The sequence below is a fragment of the Trifolium pratense genome, linkage group LG2 (genome assembly GCF_020283565.1).
Source record: "Trifolium pratense cultivar HEN17-A07 linkage group LG2, ARS_RC_1.1, whole genome shotgun sequence".
Lineage (NCBI taxonomy): Eukaryota > Viridiplantae > Streptophyta > Magnoliopsida > Fabales > Fabaceae > Trifolium > Trifolium pratense.
Window position 1 is genome coordinate 52,949,296 of NC_060060.1, and position 24,513 is coordinate 52,973,808.

General features: G+C 32.9%; 1 protein-coding gene, 1 long non-coding RNA gene and 1 pseudogene across 4 annotated transcripts; 2 read left to right on the top strand and 1 right to left on the bottom strand.

The window, feature by feature from the left end:
- Positions 1-7,929, top strand: LOC123909523 (mRNA export factor GLE1-like). Its single transcript, XM_045960363.1, has 15 exons — positions 1-267; positions 381-566; positions 1,050-1,208; positions 1,372-1,495; positions 1,626-1,774; positions 2,556-2,724; positions 3,024-3,213; positions 4,943-5,052; positions 5,294-5,364; positions 5,512-5,593; positions 6,402-6,476; positions 6,635-6,718; positions 7,069-7,200; positions 7,288-7,410; positions 7,484-7,929. Coding segments are annotated over exons 1-15 (1,875 nt in total). The 5' UTR covers positions 1-265; the 3' UTR covers positions 7,703-7,929.
- Positions 7,930-8,248: 319 nt separating this feature from the next.
- On the top strand, positions 8,249-11,017 carry LOC123904927 (annotated as a pseudogene).
- A 4,593-nt stretch (positions 11,018-15,610) lies between these two features.
- LOC123908840 lies at positions 15,611-23,035 on the bottom strand. Of its 3 annotated transcripts, XR_006809741.1 has the most exons (8): positions 22,802-23,030; positions 22,284-22,326; positions 22,149-22,197; positions 21,993-22,063; positions 17,546-17,589; positions 17,411-17,459; positions 17,066-17,244; positions 15,842-16,300 (listed from the first exon to the last, which is right to left on the bottom strand). It is a non-coding gene; the product is annotated as an uncharacterized LOC123908840 (long non-coding RNA). The 3 variants fall into 3 exon arrangements; XR_006809742.1 differs by having other exon boundaries at positions 15,611-17,244; positions 22,802-23,035; XR_006809740.1 differs by lacking the exon at positions 17,546-17,589 and having other exon boundaries at positions 15,842-17,244; positions 22,802-23,035.
- Between the last annotated feature and the right edge of the window lie 1,478 nt (positions 23,036-24,513).

The following is a 24,513-nucleotide window of genomic DNA, read 5'->3' on the forward strand; positions in this document are numbered from 1 at the left end:
ATGCAAACAGCGGTTTGTAAAACTCAAAATCTGCGTTTCTGCCACGCACGCAAGCACTCTCTTTCATCTTGTTGCTTTTCTTTCCCCCTTTCAAAAAAAAAAAAAAAAAACAGCAAAATATAAAAAGGGGTTGCAAGTTGAAACTACCTTGCTTTGTTTCCCTTCCATCTTGTTGGCGATTCTGTCTTTCGTACGAAGACGATGATGAATTAATGGGTTTGCCATAACCCATTCCAAAACCACTAGTTTCAACGAAACAATAAAAATGTAATTTTTATTTTATTTATTTTTACCGAACATTATCACTAACATGTTTCAATTCAATAATTTTCTTGTTAATATTCATAGAGTTGAATTTGAATTTGAATTTGAATTTGCAGGGGAGCTCTAAAATTGGAACTTCATCATACTTCACAAAGAGTAGGTGACAATGACATTGATGCTGACCTTGATCCTGAACCTGATTGGAGTTTCGATGCTCTTGTCTCCGAGCTCAATGCTTTGGAGAACAAACTCGGCGTTAATTCTTCCACTCAACCATTGCATTTTCATAAAACAACATCAAGGTGCTACTTCAATCATATGAGGAATTGCATTTTTTTGGTTGCTTAACAAAGAGATGTAATTTATCTAATTTAGTAAATTTGAATTATTTTAGTCGCGGGATTAGTGATAGAATTGAACATTACATTAGCTGCAGTTAAAGAGAATCCAAAACTTTATAATTTGATGATAAGTGTATTTTTTGTTGTGTTTTTGAACACCAAGTGTTTGTGCAAATGGCCATGTTATGTTAGCATTATTTTCCATGTTTGTATTATTTTATTTTACAGTATTTTCCGTATGTTAATGTACCCCATTGCCTCATTCAATTGAATAATGTTGGAATTGTGGTTTCTGTTGAAAGATACCAATGTGCAGTTTCTGTTTGTGTAGTTGCATTCAGTGGCTATCAAGTTTTTTTTTTTATTATGACTTTTTCAAAACAATAAGTTTATGAATTATGAGCATGTCATTGCTGTCAAATTGAACCCTGTTGACTTTTTTAGGCTTAACTTATCTGGTGGGAAAGAAATTGAGAAAGGTAGAAGTTTTGTATTTTGTGCCCCTGAGTATGAGACGGAGAGCGAGGATGACGATGACGATGACAAAGCGTTAGTGTCAGCCAGCACCGGCAAACGCTTCAATTATGATGAACTTTATCTGAGGTGCCTATTTCGTGAACCATAGCTTTATTCTCATATTTCAAGTCATGATAAAGTCAACTTTCGAAGCTTACCTCTCTTTTTAATTTAACAATGTTATCGTCCTGTTTCTGGTGGAATTTTTTGATTTGATAGTAATGTTTTGTCACTTCCTTTTATGTTTCAGCGACAGTGATGATGATTCCGATGTTGACCCTGCTTTTGAAGTGCAACCTTACCTAATGAATAAAGTTGGGGAGGTAGAAGGTGCCTTAATTGAATTGACACAGGAACACCAGCTGAGGGTTAAGGTGAGTGGTCTTATTATTGATACCAATGCACTTGTTACCATTCTTGATTGACATGTAACTTGTAGTAAATTACATCATGATTTGTTTTGTGTTGTATAACATGTTTGTTTCTGATCTTCTTGATTCACAGGATGAAATTAGGAGTAAGATCTCAGTATTAGAGACATCTCTACTGAATGAAAGTCAGAACTCCATTTCTTCCCTTCTTCGAGTTGAGAAATTCAAAGAAACAAGGCAGGAGTTGGATAAAAAGTTTGACACTCAATATCAGCGCCAAATGTAAGACTGCATTGTCTCGTCCTCCCTCTTTATCTTTTCTTTTAAAGACAACATGATTTCTCCACTCTACAACATATTTATCTTGTCAGACTTAAAATAATGGGTTATTTTGTGTAACGGTGCTTTTGTTGTTGCACCACTAGTAGAGATCCATTAAACATTTTTTACCATTTATTTGAGTGAGGTGGGGCCATTATATGTGTCACAATTCTCTTCAATAAATATTGGTGAAAGGATACATGACTGATTCGTTTATACTTGATAGGAGGAAGACTGGAAGACAATTCTTTATGATGCACATTAATTTAAAGTTGGGGAATCAGATTTTATTGTATTAATTATTAGGAATAGAGATTGGGTTTTCCATTGTAATCCCTTTAGCCAGAATTCTGTTGTGACCGTTAGGAGCTGGTTGTTCCAACTACCTATAAATATATATTCTACATTTTAATCCTCTCTAACTAACAATTGAATACTTCAAGATTCTGAATCATCAGAACCAGAAACTCTCAACTTTCTCTCGTTTTCTCTTTCCTTCTATGATTCTGCAACTATATTATAAATTCATTTGCATGAATATTGGGCTTGATTGTGTGTGATTTGGTGTTGATAACTAATATCTGACATATGCAGCATATTTTCTACCAGACTTGCTCTTATACCACCCAAAACATTATTTCTCTTGTTCTTTCATTCTTTTGTTAGATAACTGGTGTGTTTGAACGAGTTAAAAATGTTGAAAACGAAGAAACTGATGATTGGCATCTCCCAATTTTTGTAGTGCAGAAGCACTTGATAGTCACTTGACAGCTGTTCAACGGGACCGTGAACTCAGATCACAAATAGAAGAAAGGAAAATAAGAAATGATGCAGCGCATGAAGAAGCCAAGAAAAAGGTTGCTATGCAAGAGGAAAAGCAACAGAAAGAAAAGGCTAAAGCTGAAGCAGAGGTACCATACCCGTATATTTTATTTTGACTGTTCACAAATACAAAGTGAAGTGTTGGGTTACTTCTTTTTTGTTTGAGTAATGTTTGGAGAGTCCTAAACTGACACACGTACGTTTATTGTTGCATTGGTTTGATCTATTCACTTTACCGGCTACTGACCTTGTTAGTAATTCCCATGTCCACCACTATATGGGTCTTGTTAATGTTAGTTGAAGCATACATTTTTGCTACCAATCTTCTTTTTAGAGGCTTAAGCCCAACTGGCCATTCATTCACGATATCTAAATTTTGTGGGTGCAGGCCAAACTTAAAGCTGAGGAAGTAAAACAAGCTGCATTGGAAGCTGAAAGAAAAGCAACAACGGAAGCCAAATCAAAGGCAGCAATGGAAGCTGAAAAAAGAGCAGCAGCAGAAGCTGAAAGAAGAGCAGAAAAGGACGCCAAAGAAAGTACCAAATCAAGCCCATTAAATACTGAAACCAAGGAATCCGGTATGGGTTTTCTATTTTCACTTTTCATCACATTTTGAATATCTCTTTCCATCGTCAAATTTTCCCTTTACCCGTTTCTCCATATCCAATATGCCAAAATGCTTTGCCATATTCTTTTACTACCATTTAGTTGGAAATCGGCTGTTTCTCTCTATTTTTGTATACTGGTAAAACTTTTTATCCTCTTTCTTGTCTCGTCAAATATTTATTTGATGAAACTATTTTCATAAGCAAAAACTTTGGTGTCATTAATACTTATAAATCTCCTATATTAACTTCAGTCACTGTGTTGCTAAGTACAAAAGTTCCCTTCATACACTTTTTATTCTTTTTAAATATATTCTTTTTAAAAAGGCATTGAACCACACTTTGTAAAGCTTGAAGGCTTTGGTTTCATTGCTGTTACTTGATATATTCATGTGGTTGAACTCATGTGCATCCAGAGAGCAAAATAAGTATTAATATATAGTCTTTTGAAATAATTTATATTTCATAATAGAATGTATAAATTTCAAGAATACAGAAATATATTTTCTGGCTATTTTAATTGTTTATCTCATTTTTTTGCATATCTTAAAATGTTATATTGAAAAGTTTTGAAATTTTCATAGCAACTTATGCTACATTAATGATAATGAAGACTAATATTCTGAGCTAGGGATGTCAACAAGGCGGGGAATGAGCAGGGAGTACTTTACCACACAATTCCCTACCATTTAAAATGATCCCCATCCCCGTTCGCCGCTTCGAAAGTATTTTTCCTCTATCCCCATCCCTGCGGAACCCCACAGTTCCCGCGGGGATCCATCAACGTTAAAAAAATTATCAAATTTCTACTATTTTCAATCAAACTAGTTGTAAAAAACAGTTTAATGATAAAACAAATAAAAAATTAAGACATTATTGTGAGTCTTATGAGTTGTGACAATAATAAGCATCATATAAAAATAAATTTATGCACATTGTGTGAAAATATAAATAAATATAACATATAAAGTACTTAAATATATACATATAAAGGTTATTTTAATAAATTATTCGGGGACGGAGTCTCTGCGGAGCGTGGGATAAAATCCCATTCACAAACTCCCAAACTTTCTTGGGGGAACTTTTTCCTCCATCCCCATCCCCGCGGGGAAAAATTATCCGTCTTCGGGTCTGCAAACAGGGAAATCCCCACAGGGATCCCCATTTACGGATCAAATTGACATCTCTCTGAGTTCAAAAAGTTGACAAATCTAGTATAATAAATGTTCCTTTTGTTTCAAACATTATTATAAAGTCAGTCTTGCTCTATGCATATGTTACATATACATAGTGATATATTGAGTCTATACTTTAAAAACAAAATGTCTATATTATGAATTAGAGTAAAAGGATTAAAGACTAAAGCTAAATTTATACACTGTCTCATATTGAGCTGTTCACCTTCACGAGTTCTCCACCTTTTAACATTATCTATATGTAGATATGTAGATATTATATTTATATGTGATCTAATTCTTCCACATAAGATTTTTTTGTAAATCATGAAGTTGTTCACCTTTTTTAATCAAACATTTAGGTGCTAAGATTAAAAAAACTAAATATGAATTTACCAATAATTTCCATTCCGCTCCCACTGCTGAATCCTTCTCCGTCCGTGTGCATGTCTAGAACTATATATCATTTTATTTTATTTTTTTATCGTTTTATGATATAAGATATGACAAACCTACGCAATCCTTAGGTTATGTATATCGAGCTGCGGCAAATGCTTTAAATATAGAGCAGGGTAGGCTACAGAAACTGAAAGAGCTGTGTGAGGGAAACCAAATTATGAGATCAAGTTCAAAACAGGTATTGTTGAAAACAGATATTGAACACCTTTGTCTTAAAGCTCTTAATTTAGTATCTTGCATGCAATAAGAAACACCATTTATTTGTTGGTTACTTGGTTTTGCTTGTCATATTTGTTATCTTATTTTAAAATTTAAAATTATGTTCTTTATAATGCATATTTATTTTACAAGAAGTTTGCTTGTACTTCACCGCACTTTAAAGTACGTTGGGACTTGTTTATGTGTCAACATCTGTTCAGGATTATACCCGCTATGAGAGTCATATTTCCCGGAATATAAAGACAATAAGGGGAATAAGTCACAATGTAAGGTGAGGTAAATATTTAAATTTCACAAATGCATAATGCTGTTGTCAATATATCTTTCTTACTTGTACATTTTAATAAGGGAAAACATTTATGTCCAAAAGGATATCTCAATCCTTACATGCCTATTTACTCTTTTGGGCATTCTGCAGATCAAAAGCAAGTGAACTTATTAATCTTTTGAATGATCGTCAATGCCCTCAATCAATCAGTGCTGAGATATTTGTTAAAAAGGTGATTTAGTATTTTTGCAGATTCCATTGGCATATAATATCTTTCTGCTTTATTTGAAAAGAACAAAGAGCATAACAGGGACAATAAACTAATCTTAAACCTGGGCTTATTTATTGTAAATGTTATTTTTGAATCAGTGAACTGTATATGGGAGGTAGCAAATAAATGAACAACTATAAGTTTTTCCATTCACGTGTCTTCACCTATTAACTTCAATTCTTTAGGATGGTTTGTGACAGGGTGGGTGCCTCTTATGACCACAAAGTCTAGAGTTTGATCCTTAACGCCCCATTCTTCTAATAAAAAGGTTGAATTTTAGCAAGAATAGTTAGGAGTTAGGACCATGCATTGTCCACTTTCAAAACCGAAAGGACTCTTTGCTTGAGGGGACGTTAGAAATATTTTATAAAATTCGTTTATGTATCTTCACCTAATAGTTTAAATTTGTGGAATATTCGATTAATGACATTACACAACACTTAAAATATCAAAACTATAAATTATGATTAATCTATATAAACTTTTTCTATATATGTGTGTATTACTATTTGATGCGTTTTCTATATGATACCATTTTCGGTATTGGTTAAATATGAGAATGATTATGAAATGTCTTACAATTAAATGATTATTTGTAAAGTAAGAAATTTTGACATCAGAAAAAGTTGATATCAAATTAAAATAACAGTGGCTGAAATCCATGTATTGGTTTCAAATGTTCCAAATGATGAACAAAAACTAAGAAGAAATGGTAGAATCTATGGCTTTTAATAAATGTAGGTGTGATTACTGACAACAAACTTTACAGGTTGTTTCATCCTGTTCAAGCCCTGGTAGTGCTCCCTTTGCAATTGCCTATGTCATTGTTCTCATTACATCTAAGGTACACCATGTTTAATATCTAGCCTCTCGGCTTAATTTGGACTTGTGAGGATGGTATATAGTTAAGCCTTCAATGAAGTATAGAATGAATATAAATGTTTGATTCTCTATAATTATTTATTTGCTTTTGGCTTCAATTGTTTTTCATTTGCAAGACAGGTCCCATATGTAATGGATCTTTTGCTGGCTGAGCTTCATAGGGCCTGCCTTTATACCGTCCCAAAGCACATGGTCTACAAAACGGTAATTATATAGAATTTGAAAATATTACTGAGCAATACATTTTCTTGTGTAGCTTCCTAGCCTCATGTTAGCAATTATTTTTTTTGAGGAACCAGTGAATTTGAAGCAGGGAAAAGTTATTTTGCTACAATAATTTTCTTTGTCATATTTTGCCTAAATAAAAGGATTGAGCCCATTTTACTCTGTCAAAGAAGCAACATGGTTGTGCTTCAACTGGCACAATTTAAAAATTATCTGAAACTATTTATTCTGATATTATGGCCTATGCATATTGTTCTACAAATATGATTTCCACAAATGTGGGGAGTACTGATGCTGTTGAATCTGGATTCTTTCTTCTACCCCCTCAGTCTATCTTTCAATCAAAAGAGGCATACTTCAGAAGTATCGGTTATCGAGAAGACGGTGAAAAGTTGGAGGGTACAGAAGATTATTTAAAGCGGCTAGAATCGTATATGAAGTTGTACGGTGCACTGGTTCAGGTCTGTCACTTGAACAATATTTGCAATTTTGTCCATTACATTTTCTCATCTCCCTGATTGAGCAGCTAACCATGCTTGTTTTGACAGACTGAAATTCCCAACATTCAAAATTTGCATGGTTTGCAAGAAGGTTGGGCGTGGCTTGCAAGGTTCTTGAATTATATGCCAGCCAATCTTTATACAGCTGTTTCACTCGATACATTCTTGCAAGTAAGTAATGCAAAATGTTTGGTGTTTTGACATATGGATCTTTTAAGGTTAACTAATTCTACTTTGTCTGCAGATGGCTGGATTTGCTCTATTTCAAAGATATAAATCTCAGTTCTTAAAGATGTTGAACGCTATCTCAGACAACTTTTTAGTTGGTCTGAAATCACAAAATGTACCAGAATCGACAAGGATTGTTGCGAATATAAAGGCTTATATAGAAGATAAAAAGTTCTGTCAAGTGCCAGAAGGAAGGAAGCTGCAGTCAGATACGATGTCAAGAGTACTAATGTAATGGAAAGAATGAGAGTACCATTAATTATTTTCCCATTTATGTATGAGTAGTATAAACTAATGTAATGGAAAGAATGAGGGTACCATTAATTAGGAAATTTCTATTCTCATCTTTGTTAATCGATGAAGGTTGATGCATATTAGTTAGGGTTTGTTTGTTTCTAAGGTAACATAAACATTCCTGGGAAGCGTGGTTAGGAATATAATAACATCATTCTTGTGTTGTTACACGTTTGTAAAAATTGTTCTCATATATTCCTTGTAGTTCACTATTATAAATGATGAATATTTACTTTTAAAATTAATTGATCTATATTATAAATTGTAACCTAAGACAACTGACCCTAAGAAAACCGATATCCGGCATCTAGCATAGACTCCACAATGCACTACAATTGTAACCTAAGAAGACAAGTGACCTAAGAAGACTGGCATCTATCGGGTGTAAATTAATTTTATACAGTTGTCAAAAAAAATATATATATTTATACTAATGTCGGGTAGAAATTTTCTATTTCTCCATGTCACGCCATTAAATTGGGTTGATATGGCGGAATACACGGGTTATTAAATGACTGTGTAAACTAATTATCCATGTCATACCATATTCTATTTTTTCTAAAATTAAATACTATGATTTTGAATATAAGCAAAAAAATAACTTTTTAGGTTCATTGAATAAAACATGTATTTGAATCATTTTATGGTTCATATACACTCTTTATTCGATGAACATAAAAAGTCATTTTTTTACTTATATTTGAAATTGGAGGGAGTAATCAATCGTTAGTTGGTTCGTACTGTTACTTTTTCTTTCAAATTCAAATTTCTTCGTTTTCATTCAATACTTATTAGTTATTTCACACGTTTTCTATATCACACACAATATTCGGAAGGCTGAGGTTGTTTGTAGTATTGAAGATGAGGTAAAGAGTCAGGAAGGATTGCAATTTGAGGATGATGATGCTATAGCGGAGAGAAGAAGGCTACTTAAGGCGAAGTTGCTTCAGAGAGAGCAACAGGAAGTACTTCCTCGGGACGAGGAAGAGGAAAGAGGAGGAGGAATATGAGTATGAGACTGATTTTGATGAGGAGTACACTGGACTGACTGGAGTTGGAGTGGCTATATGGAGAAGCCGGTGTTTGTTTTTAAATTTGAGAGAAATACTATATAGTGTTGAGCGTGAGGAGCCTCTCGAGGAACAAAGGAAAAGGATATTGGAGGAAAGGAGAAGGATTGAAACAAAGCAAATTGTTTTTGAAGAGATACGGAAAGATCAGAAAAATACTGAATTTAAAGCTAATAATGCTGATATGGACATTGGTGATCAAATCAACTAGGCAGAAGAATATGAAGCTTGGAAAGTTAGAGAGATGAGTCTAGGGACGATCGGGGTGATGCACAGTTGAAGATAAAAGAAGAAGTTAAGAGGGTGAGGAACATGACAGAGGAAGAAAGGAGAGAGTGGGAAAGGGAGAATCCAAAACATTCTCAATTGTCAAAGAAGAAATGGAGATTTATGCAAAAATATTATCACAAGGGTGCTTTCTTCCAGTCTAGTACAGATGATCGGGCTGCCAACGATGAAACTGACAATATTTTGGGGCGCGATTTCTCTGCCCCAACTGGGAAAGATAAAATGGACAAGACAATATTGCCTAAGGTTATGCAAGTCAAGCTAAATGGTCTCATTCGGTCGAGGAAGACACTACGTATGTTCGCTTTCCCATTTGTTGATTTTACTGTTTTGCGGTTTTATCCTGCCAAAAACATATATTGTTTCTCTCTTTGCATGTTTTTTTTTAAAGTTCATAGGTTTTGATATTGGTAGATTTTGAGGCCATTATTCTGTTCTGTTTCTTGTCTTGATTGTTAGGTTCTGTGGATTTCACTTTACTCTGATAATAATAACTTTACTTAAATTGTTGCACTTGTAGAACTTGTCATGCCAAGGATGATTTGAGTGTGGTTCTAAGCATTTTCATCCTTATTTTTTTATTAGTTTAATTACAAAAAGTAGCTTGCGCCTGCCTCGCACAAATTTGAGTGCATTGATTTAGTTACAATTGAATTTGAAATAAAATGATTTATATTTAAATGTTTTTACCTTGAAAGTAAATTTGATGTAAAAGTGAATGCAAAATTTTGAGTAAAACGCAGGAAGCTACTTTTTTTACACTTATATTTCAAACACACTCGTATTTCACAATCCCTGTAACCCACTGACCATTTGTTTTAATTTTTTTTTTTAAATAATTTTTATACTGTAATCTTTTTTTGCAAAAAAAAAATTTAAAATTAAATATATTTTTGGTCATCATAAAATTACCAACTTTGCATCGAAAAATAAATAAAATTATCAAATTTTTTATTTGGCCCCTATATTTTTATACTGTATTCTTGTTAAAATTCATAGGGTTAAATTTTTTTTTTTGTTTTTATAAAATTATAAAATTTTGTTTTTGTCCTTAGAAAATTATTATGCACTAGTTTAAATCTCTAATGTTAAATAGTATTTTTAATTGATTGTTTTGCATGTTTAGAACAATATAAAAAGATTCTTAAAAAAAAAAAACTCAAAATTGATTTTACAGTCAAGATTTTCTTTACTTTTATTTTTATCTTTTCAAATTTTAAAATTCATATTTAATTCTTCACATTTAATTTTTTTTACTTAAATTATATATATATATATATATATATATATATATATATATATATATATATATATATATATACTATTCTATACTAGAGATAAAGAGAATACATGAGTTTTGGTGTGGACTTTTCATAATAACAATAGCCTTAATTATTTTTTTAGTATTTTTTTTTACATAAGTTAGACACTGCCTGGATGAGCTGGTATATACTCCTTTCGTTTCTAATCACTTGTCGTTTTAGAAAAAAAATTGTTTCAAATTACTTGTCATTTTATTTTGAAAATTTGAAGTTATATTTTGTCTATTATACCCTCATGTAAATTTCATTGTAGAAGGTGAATCCATTGCATTATTAGAAGCATTGAAGACATTGAGACAAAGAGGCATATCTCATGTTATTTTTGAGATGGATTCCAAAAACGTGGTGGATGCAATTCATCATTTACATGTTGGTAGTTCCGAGTTTAGTTCTGTTATATGTAGTATTAATAATATATTATCATGTAATCCAAACTTCATGGTTAAGTTTATTAAGCGGCAAGCGAACAATGTTGCTCACACTCTTGCTAGGGCGGCTTTGTCTTGGTCTTATTGTTGTACCTTTGAGTCAATACATCTTTGTATTACTCTCATTTTGAATAATGAAATGATATAAGTTATTGGTTGTAAAAAAAAAAGTATGTTATGAGGGATCCATGGTTGAGGGGTCGGATTCAAGCACCACAAAGGCCCGAGGTGTATAGTTTGCAGGTGAAGGATTTGATCGTGGAAGGGGAGAGGAGATGGAATGTGGAAAAAATTGATGAGATTTTTCCGCTCACCATAGCTCATGAGATTGTATCGATACCGTTATTACCGTTAGTGCAAGCGGATAGGTTAATATGGAATGATGATAAGAATGGGTTGTACTCGGTGAAGGGAGGGTATAATATGGTCATGAAGGAGTTGTTACCTAATTCTAGTAATCAGGAGAACGAGCAGTGGTCCGACCTATGGAAAGTGAATGCGCCGTCGAAAACTCGTCATTTGATTTGGCGACTGTGCAGGGGCTGTATTCCGATGCGGCGGAGATTAATTCAACGCCATGTGGATTGTGTGATGAATTGTCCTTTTTGTGATGAGGATATTTTTTTGAAGAAGCTAAATTATCCCACCCAAATTGGCACCAGAGAGAATCGAACCTCAGACCTCAAGAGGAGCACACTTCTAGGTCTCAAGCCAATACCAATTCACCAACCCAAGTGGGTTTTTGTGATGAGGATATTGAAGACGAAGCTCATGTTTTTCTGAACTGTGTAGCTGTTTGTGCTAGCTGGACCACGGCGTGGCTGGAACATATTATTCCAAGTAGACAACAATAACTTGTTAACGCTGCAGATTTTATATTCGATGTTTGCAGGCATGTTGAGCAGAACGAAGTTGGGCGTGTTGTTGTTCTTGTGTGGTGTATTTGGCAAAACCGCAACAATTGGATTTGGAATGATCATAAGCACGATGCTCTTCAGTTGGGACAGCAAGCTTATGTTATGTGGCAAGAGTGGTTTACTGGGCAAAATAACAGAATGTACAGTAATGTTAGTCACCAAACGCAAGAAGGCGAGTCATGGATAAAGCCATCACAAGGGTGGATCAAATGTAACATTGTTGCGGGTTTCCATAGTACGCAAGGAATTACTTCTTGGGCGTGTTGTGCTCGTGATTATGAAGGGAGATTCATCCAAGCTCAAACAGGTTGGAAGCAAGCTGATATGACAATGACAGAAGGAAGGAGAAGGAATGGCTTTGATGTGGCAATTAATAATGGTTGGGAGTGTGTTGTATTTGAAACTGACTCTCAATTACTAGTACATGCCATTCATTCATGCTAATATTGTAGGAATTGCTTGATGTGAACTCTCTTCCTCTATCTGTCCTGAAGCATTTGAATCGGTTTCCCGATTCTTTCTCAACCATTGCTTTGAATCTTTTGAATGCATCAAATGCACTAGACTTTTCTTTCAATGGATAGGTCCAGGTCTTTCTAGTGAAATCATCAGTGAATGTTATAAAGTATCTAGAACCACCATTTGATGTTGGATTTATAGGCCCACATTTTCTGAATGTACCAATTCTAGTTTTGCAGTGGCTCACCATGATGTATTCTTAGGGATAATGTCTCTATGTTGTTTGCTTGTAACACAATCAGAGCACAACTCTTGATTATCCTTCATCTTAGGCAGTCCCTTTACCATATCTCTTTTGAATAGGGCATCTAAACCTTTGAAACTGAGATGGCCATATCTACAGTGCCATAGATATCCATCATTTTTGTTGATAGTTTGAAAGAAAGTTGGTAGCATCACAGGTGCTAAAAGAATATACATCATATTGGCTGTCATTTTAGTTGATACAATCAAGCCCTTTTCTTCATGAAATATCTTGCATATGTTTTTACTAAACACAGTTGTAAGATTTTTCTGTTGCAGTTGCCCTATGCTTAATAGATTGTTCTTCAATTCTGGGAGATAGAATACATCAGTGATTATACTAATTTTGCCTGCTAGATACAGTTTAACATTGCCCTTTCCCATTACTTGCATTGTAGAATTATCACCCAATTTTACGGTCTCTCTAAATGTATCATCAAATTCAAACAGCCAATCCTTTGTACCAATCATGTGGTTACTACATCCAGAATCAAGAAACCATACATGATCTGATGTATTGTTGCAAGACTGTTGTTGTACCATCATCAAGATCTCTTCATACTCATTGAATTCAGCAGCAAAATTCGCATTTTTCCCAAAGTGGGACATTCACTTTGATAATGATCAAGCTTGCGACATCTATAGCATTCTACATACTCTTTTGAAGTATTAGAATTTGTTCTACCCCTGCCACGACCCCTTGATGAGCCACGACCTCTGCCTCTATTTGAATTGCTATTTCCTCTTCCAAAATTGGAAACTTTAAGGGCTTGTTCTTCTTCTCTTGCTTTATGATTCTTCATCCTCCCTTCATGAACAAGCAAGCTACTTTGCAGTTCATCAATGGACATTGCAGTCACATCACGAGACTCCTCGATTGAACATACCACATAGTCAAATTTGGAGGTCATGGACCTAAGAATCTTTTCAACAACCGTACTTGCAGTCATTGTTTCACCCTATGTTGTCATCTTGTTGGACAGGGCTAGGGTTCTTGAGAAAAAGTCATTCACAGATTCATCTTCTTTCATACAAAGAATCTCAAATTCGCGCCTTAGACTCTGCAATTGAGCCCTTTTCACTTTATTTGAGCCTTGATACTTTCTTCTCATAGATTCCCATATGTCTCTTGAGGTGTTGCGCTCAAGAATCGTCTCAATAATCGAACGATCAATGGATTGATAAAGGTAATTCTTTACCTTCAAATCCTTCAATTTGCTTTCAGCTGCGGCTTGTGTTTGTTCTGGTGTAGCATTTGCAGGTGCTACAACGACTCCAGTTTCAATTAGACTCCAATATTCTTTGGGTCGAATCAAATTCTCCATTAAATTTGGCCCAATGATCATAAAACCCATCAAATTTGGGAATTGATGGTTGCATGAAGGAGGAAGATTCTGCCATTGTTGCAGATGAAGAAGCTTGAAATGCAAGAAATGGTTACACCGTTTGTAACAGAAAGGAAAAGCGTTGTAACTAAAGTAACTAACTCTATCTCAGGCCCAGTTAAGGCTCTGATACTAATTGTTAGGAGTGAAAGTGTTTCATTGATTTGCAAAAGTGATTACAAGGTCCTTTATATAGGACAGTTTTCAAGCTAAGCTAGTTTGGCACACAGGCCTTGCCTCTGAGCCAGCACACGTGTGCGCCCAAGAGCATACTTATTCTAGCTAGGCCTAACAAACCCAACCTCAAAAACTTACAGAAGAATCTCTTTATTTTACATTTCACAAGTTAAGCACAAAACATAAAAAAAATAAAAAAATAAAAAAAATCATACATTTCAACAACAAAGAAGTTTGTTATGACTTAAAGTATTAATGTTATTTTTCTTATAAAAAAAAGTATTAATATTGGACAATGATGTTATGGTTTTTATATGCGTATAACGTTGTTTGGAATATGACAGATTTGAATTTGAAGATTTTATTCGTTGTGCAGAAAAAATTGTTCCATAATTCATTTGCAAGTAAACAAGCAAGATGATTTGATGAAGAAGAAAACTCAAAAGGAAATTAAAGGAAAGAAGACTGTGCATATAATTAGAACTTTAGTTCTAGCCTCCAATGCTTTTTGCTTTTATTATTTTTTTTGTTGGTATAAGATTTTTAATTTTATACGATTGTTCCCAATTCTATGCTTAGGAACATGAATAGTGAGCACACCATTATCCATATAAGCCTTAACATGATCAACCTTAGAATTTTCAGGCAAAGTAAGACGATGAACAAAATGACCACTAGAGACTTCAACACGGTTCCACCCACCTCTCTCTTCTTCCTTCTCAACACTCTTCTCACAAATGATAAATTTGCACATAAAATTCATAAATAATTCATTTTATGTTAAAAAATTCTAAATTTTTATGGGAGATGTTCCTATAATATTATAAACAAGAAAACAAAAAATTATTCAAAAATGTAAAAGTACACAAGAGTTTGATTAAAACTAGGGACCAAAAGTTGTGAAAGAAAATATTTAAAGGACCAAAAGTTGTTGAAAAATTTTATAGGGAGGGGGGCACTCGTTAGCAAGACCCAAAACAAAATCCGAGATATTTATAAAAATAAAAACTTATTTAACCCTTAAAGAAATGGGTCTAAGTTTCAACTTTTAAATATTTGAGAATAAGAATTTTGTAATTTATCCAAGGTCATTAAGTAATTTTTTGGGCATCAAGACATCCAATCCCTTACAAAATTTGAAATTTCACATTTTATTGAAGCAGAAGATTGAAGGTATTTGAATAATCAAGAATAAAAAATATCGAAAACCCATCATAGTTCCCAATAGGTATTGATTATAAACCAATAAGCAGAAGATTGAAAGTTTTTGGAACAGAACATGTTTCTTCAATTAAAGTTCATAATGTAAAATCACTTCTAAAGCCACCATCCAACTTTTCCATTATGAATATTCCATTATGAATAAAGAATTCATAATGCATTTTCCTCAAGGGCCATTGAGTCATTCATCCCTTACAAAACTTATGTAACATTAGGGACAAGGGACATTAAGTTCTTAATGCAAAATCACTTCTAATTGCAGTTGCAAAATTGAATTTAGGGACTAAGGGTCATCAAAGCAGAATGTATATTCATTCATGCATTACTATGAATAAAAATTCATAATTTTTTTTAATAGAAAAGCGCACACCGATAGGGACAATTGCTTTGAGTAGCAATTAAGGCAACAATAAGATTTCACATTCAATGACTAGGGTCATTAAGTAATTTATCAAGCATTTTTTGGGCATCAAGACATCCAATCCCTTACAAAATTTTAAATTTCACATTTTGTTGAAGCAGAAGATTGAAGGTATTTGAATAATCAATAATGGAAAATTCGAAAACCCATCGTTGTTCCAATAGGTATTAATTATAAATCAATAAGCAGAAGATTGAAAATATTTGGGACAGAACACATTTCCTCAATTAAAGTTCATAATGTAAAATCACTTCTAAAGCCACCATCCAACTTTTGCATTATGAACAAAGATTTCATAATGCATTTTCCTCAAGGGTCATTGAGGCATCCATCCCTTACAAAACTTATCTATCATTAGGGACAAGGATCATTAAGTTCATAATACAAAATCATGTTTCCTTAATTAAAGTTTCGTACGTGTTTTCAAGCAGAAGATTGAATGTTCTTGAATTATCCCATAATTACCGTAGCAAATATGTTTGAATAATCATCGGTAGCCACAATCGTTCCCAACATGTATCGATTATAAACCATATATGTCCATTATCCTGTCAAACAAAAAACTGTCTTTTTACACGATTAAGGTTTTTTTTTTACTCAAGCAGAAGATCCAATCATTCTTAATGAATTGTTAGTAGATTCTATGCAAGCAACACCCTCTGTCAAAAGCCCTAGTTGTATGATGCGTTAGTTCAATAATGTAAGGTCTAACAAACATAGATAAAAAATGTAAGAATTTTAGAGATATTCAGGTCCTAGATAGGCTAGATTGATTTCATTACCATCCTATGTCATTTACGCCAGGGTAACAAACTATACGCATAATCCAAAATAGATCACAAGCTCTATCTCATTCAAACTCATGGTGATCCACCTAATGCTAAAGCAATTCTGCGCATTATTTTCTTTGCATGATATGCTCTAACCAAATTAACAATATAAGAGAAACAACTTTGGCCTACCACCAACAACATTCTTGCTTCTTTCGCTTCCAACACTGAACTCACATTTCTTCTAATTCCAATTATCCAAATCTGCATCACCACTAATACCAAACCTGTTTTTCTTTTGTTCTCCAATTCCTAATACCAAACCTGTGTTTTCTTTTGTTCTCCAATTCTTATGTCTTTTTTTCCCTTAATAATAATACACAGTACTTGACCAAAAAAATAAAAAATAATACGAAGTAAATGGGCCAAATTATTCATCAAGTCATTGTTATGATTATATAACATAGTAACCAATGATCAGGAACATGTTAAAAAATATATATATGAACTTTTATTCATAATGCATGCATGGATATCTATTACCTTGCGTCATAGTCAACTTTAAGACTCCCCCCCGTAACAATCTGAGATATGCGTAAGCTCCTGCTGATCCTGGAAAAAGAAGAACTGGAGGTCTAAGATTATTTCCATACTGGAGAAAGAACCGACGATCCTGCTCTTCATACCACCAGCTCTGTTCAGCTTTAGCAAACACAATTCCACTGTACCATATCCAGTTCATAACGTCATCAAAATTATAAACAATTTTTAACCAATCAATAAGTAGCTTATATAATGTTATAAACAAATCCAATTCATTAAGTCATGAAATCATAAGAAACCACACAATGTTGATAAATCTCACGCTAAAAATTATCTCCTTCTCACCTATTATTGCATCATGGAGTATCTATCTTTTTTGCTTTCTACCTCATCCCTGCAACATATCATAAACATAAATTAATAGTCCACTTCCGGCCACATTTTCATATCACAAACATAAATTAATAGCCCACTTTTCACCTATTTTTACATCATAGCTCTCTTTTTCACCGTCTACCTCAGCCCTGTAACATCACATGTATAAATTTTAGAATTCAACCTAATCGAAAGAAACCACCCAATGCCCCCACCAAAATCAATCACAAACCACATTCCTCCAGCACTGCTAACATTATATGTACTAGGCAACAATTTTGAGTACGTGGGCTCATGTTTACCACACCACGCTTTATAGATAATGAAAAAAAATTCATCTCAATGACTGTTTCACGATAAGGGTTTTAAAAAGACAATAACTACCATCGATTAGGGTCATAATGCATTTAACTCTGAGGTCATTGTCTCATTGAGGCAATCCGTTCCTTACAAAACTTATGAAACATTAGGGAATAGGGTCATTAAGAACATAATGGAAAATCACTTCTAATTGCAGTTGCAAAATAGAATTTAGGGACTAAATGTCATCAAATCAAAATAGATATACATGCATGCATTATGAATAAAAGTTCATATATATATTTTTTTGACAGAAAAGAGGACATCGATAGAGACAATTGCTCTAGTGGCAATTAAGGCAACAACTAGCTTTCACATTCAGTGACTAGGGACATTAAGTTCATCGCATCAAGACATTTAATCTCTTACAAAAATTGAAAGTTCTAGAATACACAAGAATGAAAAAATCGACAACCCATCATCGTTCCCAATAGGTATTGATTATAAACCAAACAAGGCAAATATGTTGGAATGAAATTTCCAATAAGCAAAAGATTGAAAGTTCTTGGGACAGAACACATTTCCTCAATTAAATGCATCATCCAACATTTTGGAGCCACCAAGACAATCCCTTACAAAAATCATGGAACAAAGTATATTTATCATTTTATCCATCTTATTGTCGAATTTTCAGTTAGTGAGCTCATCATGTATACCACGCCACTAGTGACACTTGGACAATTAGGGCCATAATAAGATAATCAACACAATCCACATTTTGAGTAAAATTTCATATTAAAATTGCTTTGCTTTGAAAGCCACGATCCAATTTTTCCATTATGAATAAAGAATTCATAATGCATTTTCCTCAAAGGTCATTAAGGCATCCATCCCTTACAAAACTTATGTAACATTAGGGATAAGGGTCATTAAGTTCATAATGTAAAATCACTTCAAAAGCCACCATCCAACTTTTTCATTATGAATAAAGAATTCATAATGCATATTCCTCAAGGGTCGGTCATTGAGCCATCCATCCCTTACAAAACTTATCTAACATTAGGGACATGGGTCATTAAGTTCATAATGAAAAATCACTTCTAAAGCCACCATCCAACTTTCCCATTATGAATAAACAATTCATAATGCATTTTTCTCAAAAGTCATTGAGGCATCAATCCCTTACAAAACCTATCTAACATTAGGGACAAGGGTTATGAAGTTCATAATGTAAAATCACTTCTAAAGTCACCATTCAACTTTTCCATTATGAATAAAGAATTCATAATGCATTTTCCTCAAGGGTCATTGAGGCATCCTTCCCTTACAAAACTTAGGTAACATTAAGGACAAGGGTCATTAAGTTCATAATGCAAAATCATTTCTAACTGCAAAATCACTTCTAACTGCAGTTGCAAAATAGAATTTAGGGACTAAGGGTCATCAAAGCAGAATATATATCTATTCATGCATTACTATGAATAAAAATTCATAATTTTTTTAATTGAAATGCGGACACCGATAGGGACAATTGCTTCGAGTAGCAATTAAGGCAGCAACAAGATTTCACATCAAGGACTAGGGTCATTAATTAATTTATGCAGCATTTTTGGGGCACCAAGACATCCAATCTCTTACAAAATTTGAAATTTCACATTTTATAGAAGCGGATGATTGAAGGTATTTGAATAATCAATAATGAAAAATTCGAAAACCATCATTGTTCCCAATAGGTATTGATTATAAACCAATAAGCAGCAGATTGAAATTTTTTGGGACAGAACACATTTCCTCAATTAAAGTTCATAATGTAAAATCACTTCAAAAGCCACCATCCAACTTCTCCATTATGAATAAAGAATTCATAATGCATTTTCCTCGAGGGTCATTGAGGCATCCATCCCTTAGAAAATTTATGTAATATTAGGGACAAGGGTCATTAAGTTCATAATGCAAAATCACTTCTAACTACAGTTGCAAAATTGAAATTAGGGACTAAGGATCATCAAAGCAGAATATATATCTATTCATGCATTACTATGAATAAAAATTCATAATTTTTTTAAATAGAAAAGCGGACACCGATAGGGACAATTGCTTCGAGTAGCAATAAAGGCAGCAACAAGATTTCACATTCAAGGACTAGGGTCATTAAGTAATTTATCCAGCATTTTTGGTGCATCAAGACATCCAATCCCTTACAAAATTTGAAATTTCACATTTTATTGAAGCAGGAGATTGAAGGTATTTGAATAATCAATAATGAAAAATTTGAAAACCCATCATTGTTCCAAATAGGTATTGATTAAAAACCAATAAGCAGAAGATTGAAAATTTTTGGGACAGAATACATTTCCTCAATTAAAGTTCATAATGTAAAATTACTTCTAAAAAGCCACCATCCAACTTTTCATTATGAATAAAGAATTCAGAATGCATTTTCCTCGAGGGTCATTGAGGGATCCATCCCTTACAAAATTCGTTTATGTAACATTAGGGACAAGGGTCATTAAGTTCATAATATTGCAGTTGCAAAATTGAATTTAGGGACTAAGGGTCATCAAAGCAGAATATATATCTATTCATGCATTACTATGAATAAAAATTCACAATTTTTTTAATAGAAAAGCGGACACCGATAGAGACAATTGCTTTGAGTAGCAATTAAGGCAGCAACAAGATTTCACATTCAGGGACTAGGGTCATTTAGTAATTTATCCAGCATTTTTGGGGCATCAGAAAATCCAATCTCTTACAAAATTTGAAATTTCACATTTTATTGAAGCAGAAGATTGAAGGTATTTGAATAATCAATAATGGAAAATTCGAAAACCCATCGTTGTTCCAATAGGTATTAATTATAAATCAATAAGCAGAAGATTGAAAATATTTGGGACAGAACACATTTCCTCAATTAAAGTTCATAATGTAAAATCACTTCTAAAAAGCCACCATCCATCTTTTCCATTATGAATAAAGAATTCATAATGCATTTTCCTTGAGGGTCATTGAGGCATCCATCCCTTACAAAATTTAAGTAACATTTGGGACAAGGGTCATTAAGTTCATAATGCAAAATCGCTTCTAACTGCAGTTGCAAAATTGAATTTAAGGACTAAGGGTCATCAAAACAGAATATATTCAAGCATTACTATGAATAAAAATTCATAATTTTTTTAATAGAAAAGCGGACACCGATAGGGACAATTGCTTTGAGTAGCAATTAAGGCAGCAACAAGATTTTACATTCAGGGAGTAGGGTCATTAAGTAATTTATCCAGCATTTTTGGGGAATCAGTCATTTAATCTCTTACAAAATTTGAAATTTCACATTTTATTGAAGCAGAAGATTTAAGGTATTTGAATAATCAATAATGAAACATTCGAAAACTCATCATTGTTCCAAATAGGTATTGATTATAAACCAATAAGCAGAAGATTGAAATTTTTTGGGATAGAACACATTTCCTCAATTAAAGTTCATAATGTAAAATCACTTCCAAAAAGGGACCATCCAACTTTTTCATTATGAATATGGTATTGATTATAAACCAATAAGTAGAAGATTGAAATTTTTTGGGATAGAACACATTTCCTCAATTAAAGTTCATAATGTAAAATCACTTCCAAAAAGGGACCATCCAACTTTTTCATTATGAATAAAGAATTCATAATGCATTTTCCTCAAGGGTCATTGAGACATTCATTCCTTACAAAACTTATGTAACATTAGGCACAAGGGTCATTAAGTTCAAAATGCAAAATCACTTCTAATTGTAGTTGCAAAATTGAATTTATGGACTAAGAATCATCAAAGCAGAATATATATCAATTCATGCATTACTAAGAATAAAAATTCATAATTTTTTTTATGGAAAAGCGGACACCGATTGGGACAATTGCTTTGAGTAGCAATTATAGCAACAAAGAGATTTCATATTTAGGGACTAGGGTCATTAAGTAATTTATTCAATATTTTTTTGGCATCAAGACATCCAATCTCTTACAAAATTTTAAATGGGCCACCAAATTATTCATTAAGTCATTGTTATGTGTATATAACATAGTAACCAAAGATCAAGAACATGTTATTTACAGATGCTAGAAGCATATTTTTGCTCTGCATAAGTATATACGAAGTTGATCAATGAAAATACAGGTGCAACAATTAATATAGTATAACACTAACAATTGACATAATAAAAAAGTTGTTCAATATATTACATCACTAACAATTGAAATTTGAAATTACCTTGCATCATAGTCAACTTTGAGACTTTTTCCCCCGTAAGAATCTGAGATATGCGTAAGCTCCTGCTGATCCTGGAAAAATAAGAATTGGAGGTCTAAGATTATTTCCATGCTGGAAAAAGAAGTGATGATCCTGCTCTTCATAGCCCCTTCTCACCTATTATTGCATCATGGAGTATCTATCTTTTTTGCTTTCTACCTCATCCCTGCAACATATCACAAACATAAATTAATAGTCCACTTCCAGCCACATTTTCATATCACAAACATAAATTAATAGTCCACTTTTCACCTATTTTTACATCATAGCTCTCTTTTTCGCCTTCAACCTCAGCCTGGAACATCACATGTATAAATTTTAGAATTCATCCTAATCGAACGAAACCACACAATGCTCCACCAAAATCAATCACAAACCAAATTCCTCCAGCACTACAAACATTATATGTACTAGGCAACAATTTTTTATCTATCACAACAAAATTGTTTATAAAAACAACTAACAATCATATACAAAGAAGTCAAATATTGCAATAGTAATCATTTAGGTCACTAAAAACATGCATAAATCAAACTTGATGAGGATGAAGAAAAACCCTAAGCAAAGTGAAAATCGACTTAAAATCAAATATGAAATGTCAAATCCTAAACATACATAACATCAAATTAGAAAAAACAAAACCCTAAACAGAGTTAAAATCTCCTTGAAATCAAAACCCTAAAATCACTTGATGATATAGAAAATCACTTGAATCAGAAAATATATGTTCAGAACCATATAATAGACATGAAATTAACAAGAATTGATACCGCAATCAATTGATTCAGAAATCAGCTTGAAAATTTCTCATTGAAGAATCGCGGGATACGGAAGATGCACACAAACGATCATTGAAGAATCGGCGGAGATTGTGAGTTCGAAGTGTGATTTTGGAAGAATCGATGAGAATGCGAGAGATTTTGGAAGAATCGGAAGTGTAATTTTTGGTGAGATGAAAATGGGAGAAAAATAGATTCTTGTTTCTTGAAAAAGAAAAAGAAAGAATGAATTTTTATTCTTATTTCACAAATGCACAGATTCAAACACACTCATATTTCACAATCCCTGTAATGTAACCCACCGACCGTTTGTTTTAATTTCTTTTTTTAAAATAATTTTTATATTGTAATCTTTTTAAAAAAAAATTTTAAAATTAAATATATTTTTGGTCCATAAAATTATCAACTTTGCATTAAAAAATAAATAAAATTACCAACCTTCAACAAAAAAAAAATGGTTCATTAGATTTTACTACCAACCTTCAACAAAAAAAAATCTTAAAATTAAATATATTTTTGGTCCATAAAATTACCAACTTTGCATTGAAAAATAAATAAAATTACCAACCTTCAACAAAAAAAAAAATGGTTCATTAGATTTTACTACCAACCTTCAACAAAAAGAAATCTTAAAATTAAATATATTTTTGGTCCATAAAATTACCAACTTTGCATTGAAAAAAAAAATTACCAACCTTCAACAAAAAAAAGAAAAATTACCAACAAGTGTTTTTATATACTACAAGCTACGGTACATGTTACTATATATTGTATACAATCATGTAAGTTACAATTGCTTAACAGAGTAACCGACTAGACTTCCTATTCAACTAGCCAACAGAAAACAGTTAAGTTCCATTAGCTTCTAGAAAATGTCTTGGTGTAATACTACCTCCTGTCCTATATACGAGAAAATTTACTTTTTAGATTCATTAGATTTTTAATGAATCTAGATCCATAATATGGTTTACATACATTATATTTTTAATGAATCTAAAAATTAAATTTTATCTTGTATATAGGATCGGATGGAGTATATCATATAGAATAAGACAACTTACTTGTTCTTTATTTAATTGTGTCTAATGTACACAAGTGTTTATCTAGACATTAATCACATTCTTCATATAAGACGTGTCGAGATTTTCTCGATCAAATGAACAGTTTTATTTAAAGAGAAATATAAACTCATGAAATAATATCAATAACTTAACCATCTCTAATACATGTATAGAGAACTCATTTCCAAATCACACATGAGAAATTTGAGCATTCCTAACACGATTGTTCCCAATTCTATGCTTAGGAACATGAATAGTGAGCACACCACACCATTATCCATATAAGCCTTAACATGATCAACCTTAGAATTTTCAGGCAAAGTAAGACTATGAACAAAATGACCACTAGAGAGTAGAGACTTCAACACGGTGCCACCCACCTCTCTCTTCTTCCTTCTCAACACTCTTCTCACAAATGATAAATTTGCACATAAAAATCATAAATAATTTATTTCCATTTGTTTATGAAATCCAACTTTCACAAAAGCTTTCTGTTTGTTTCTGATACCATGCAACCATGGCATATTATAACTATGATAACATTAATTATTCATTGTGGCCTAACTCAATTGCATAATTATTAGATCCATATATATTTCTATCTGAAGCGCCATCACCACCAGGATATCAAGTTGGTGTTAA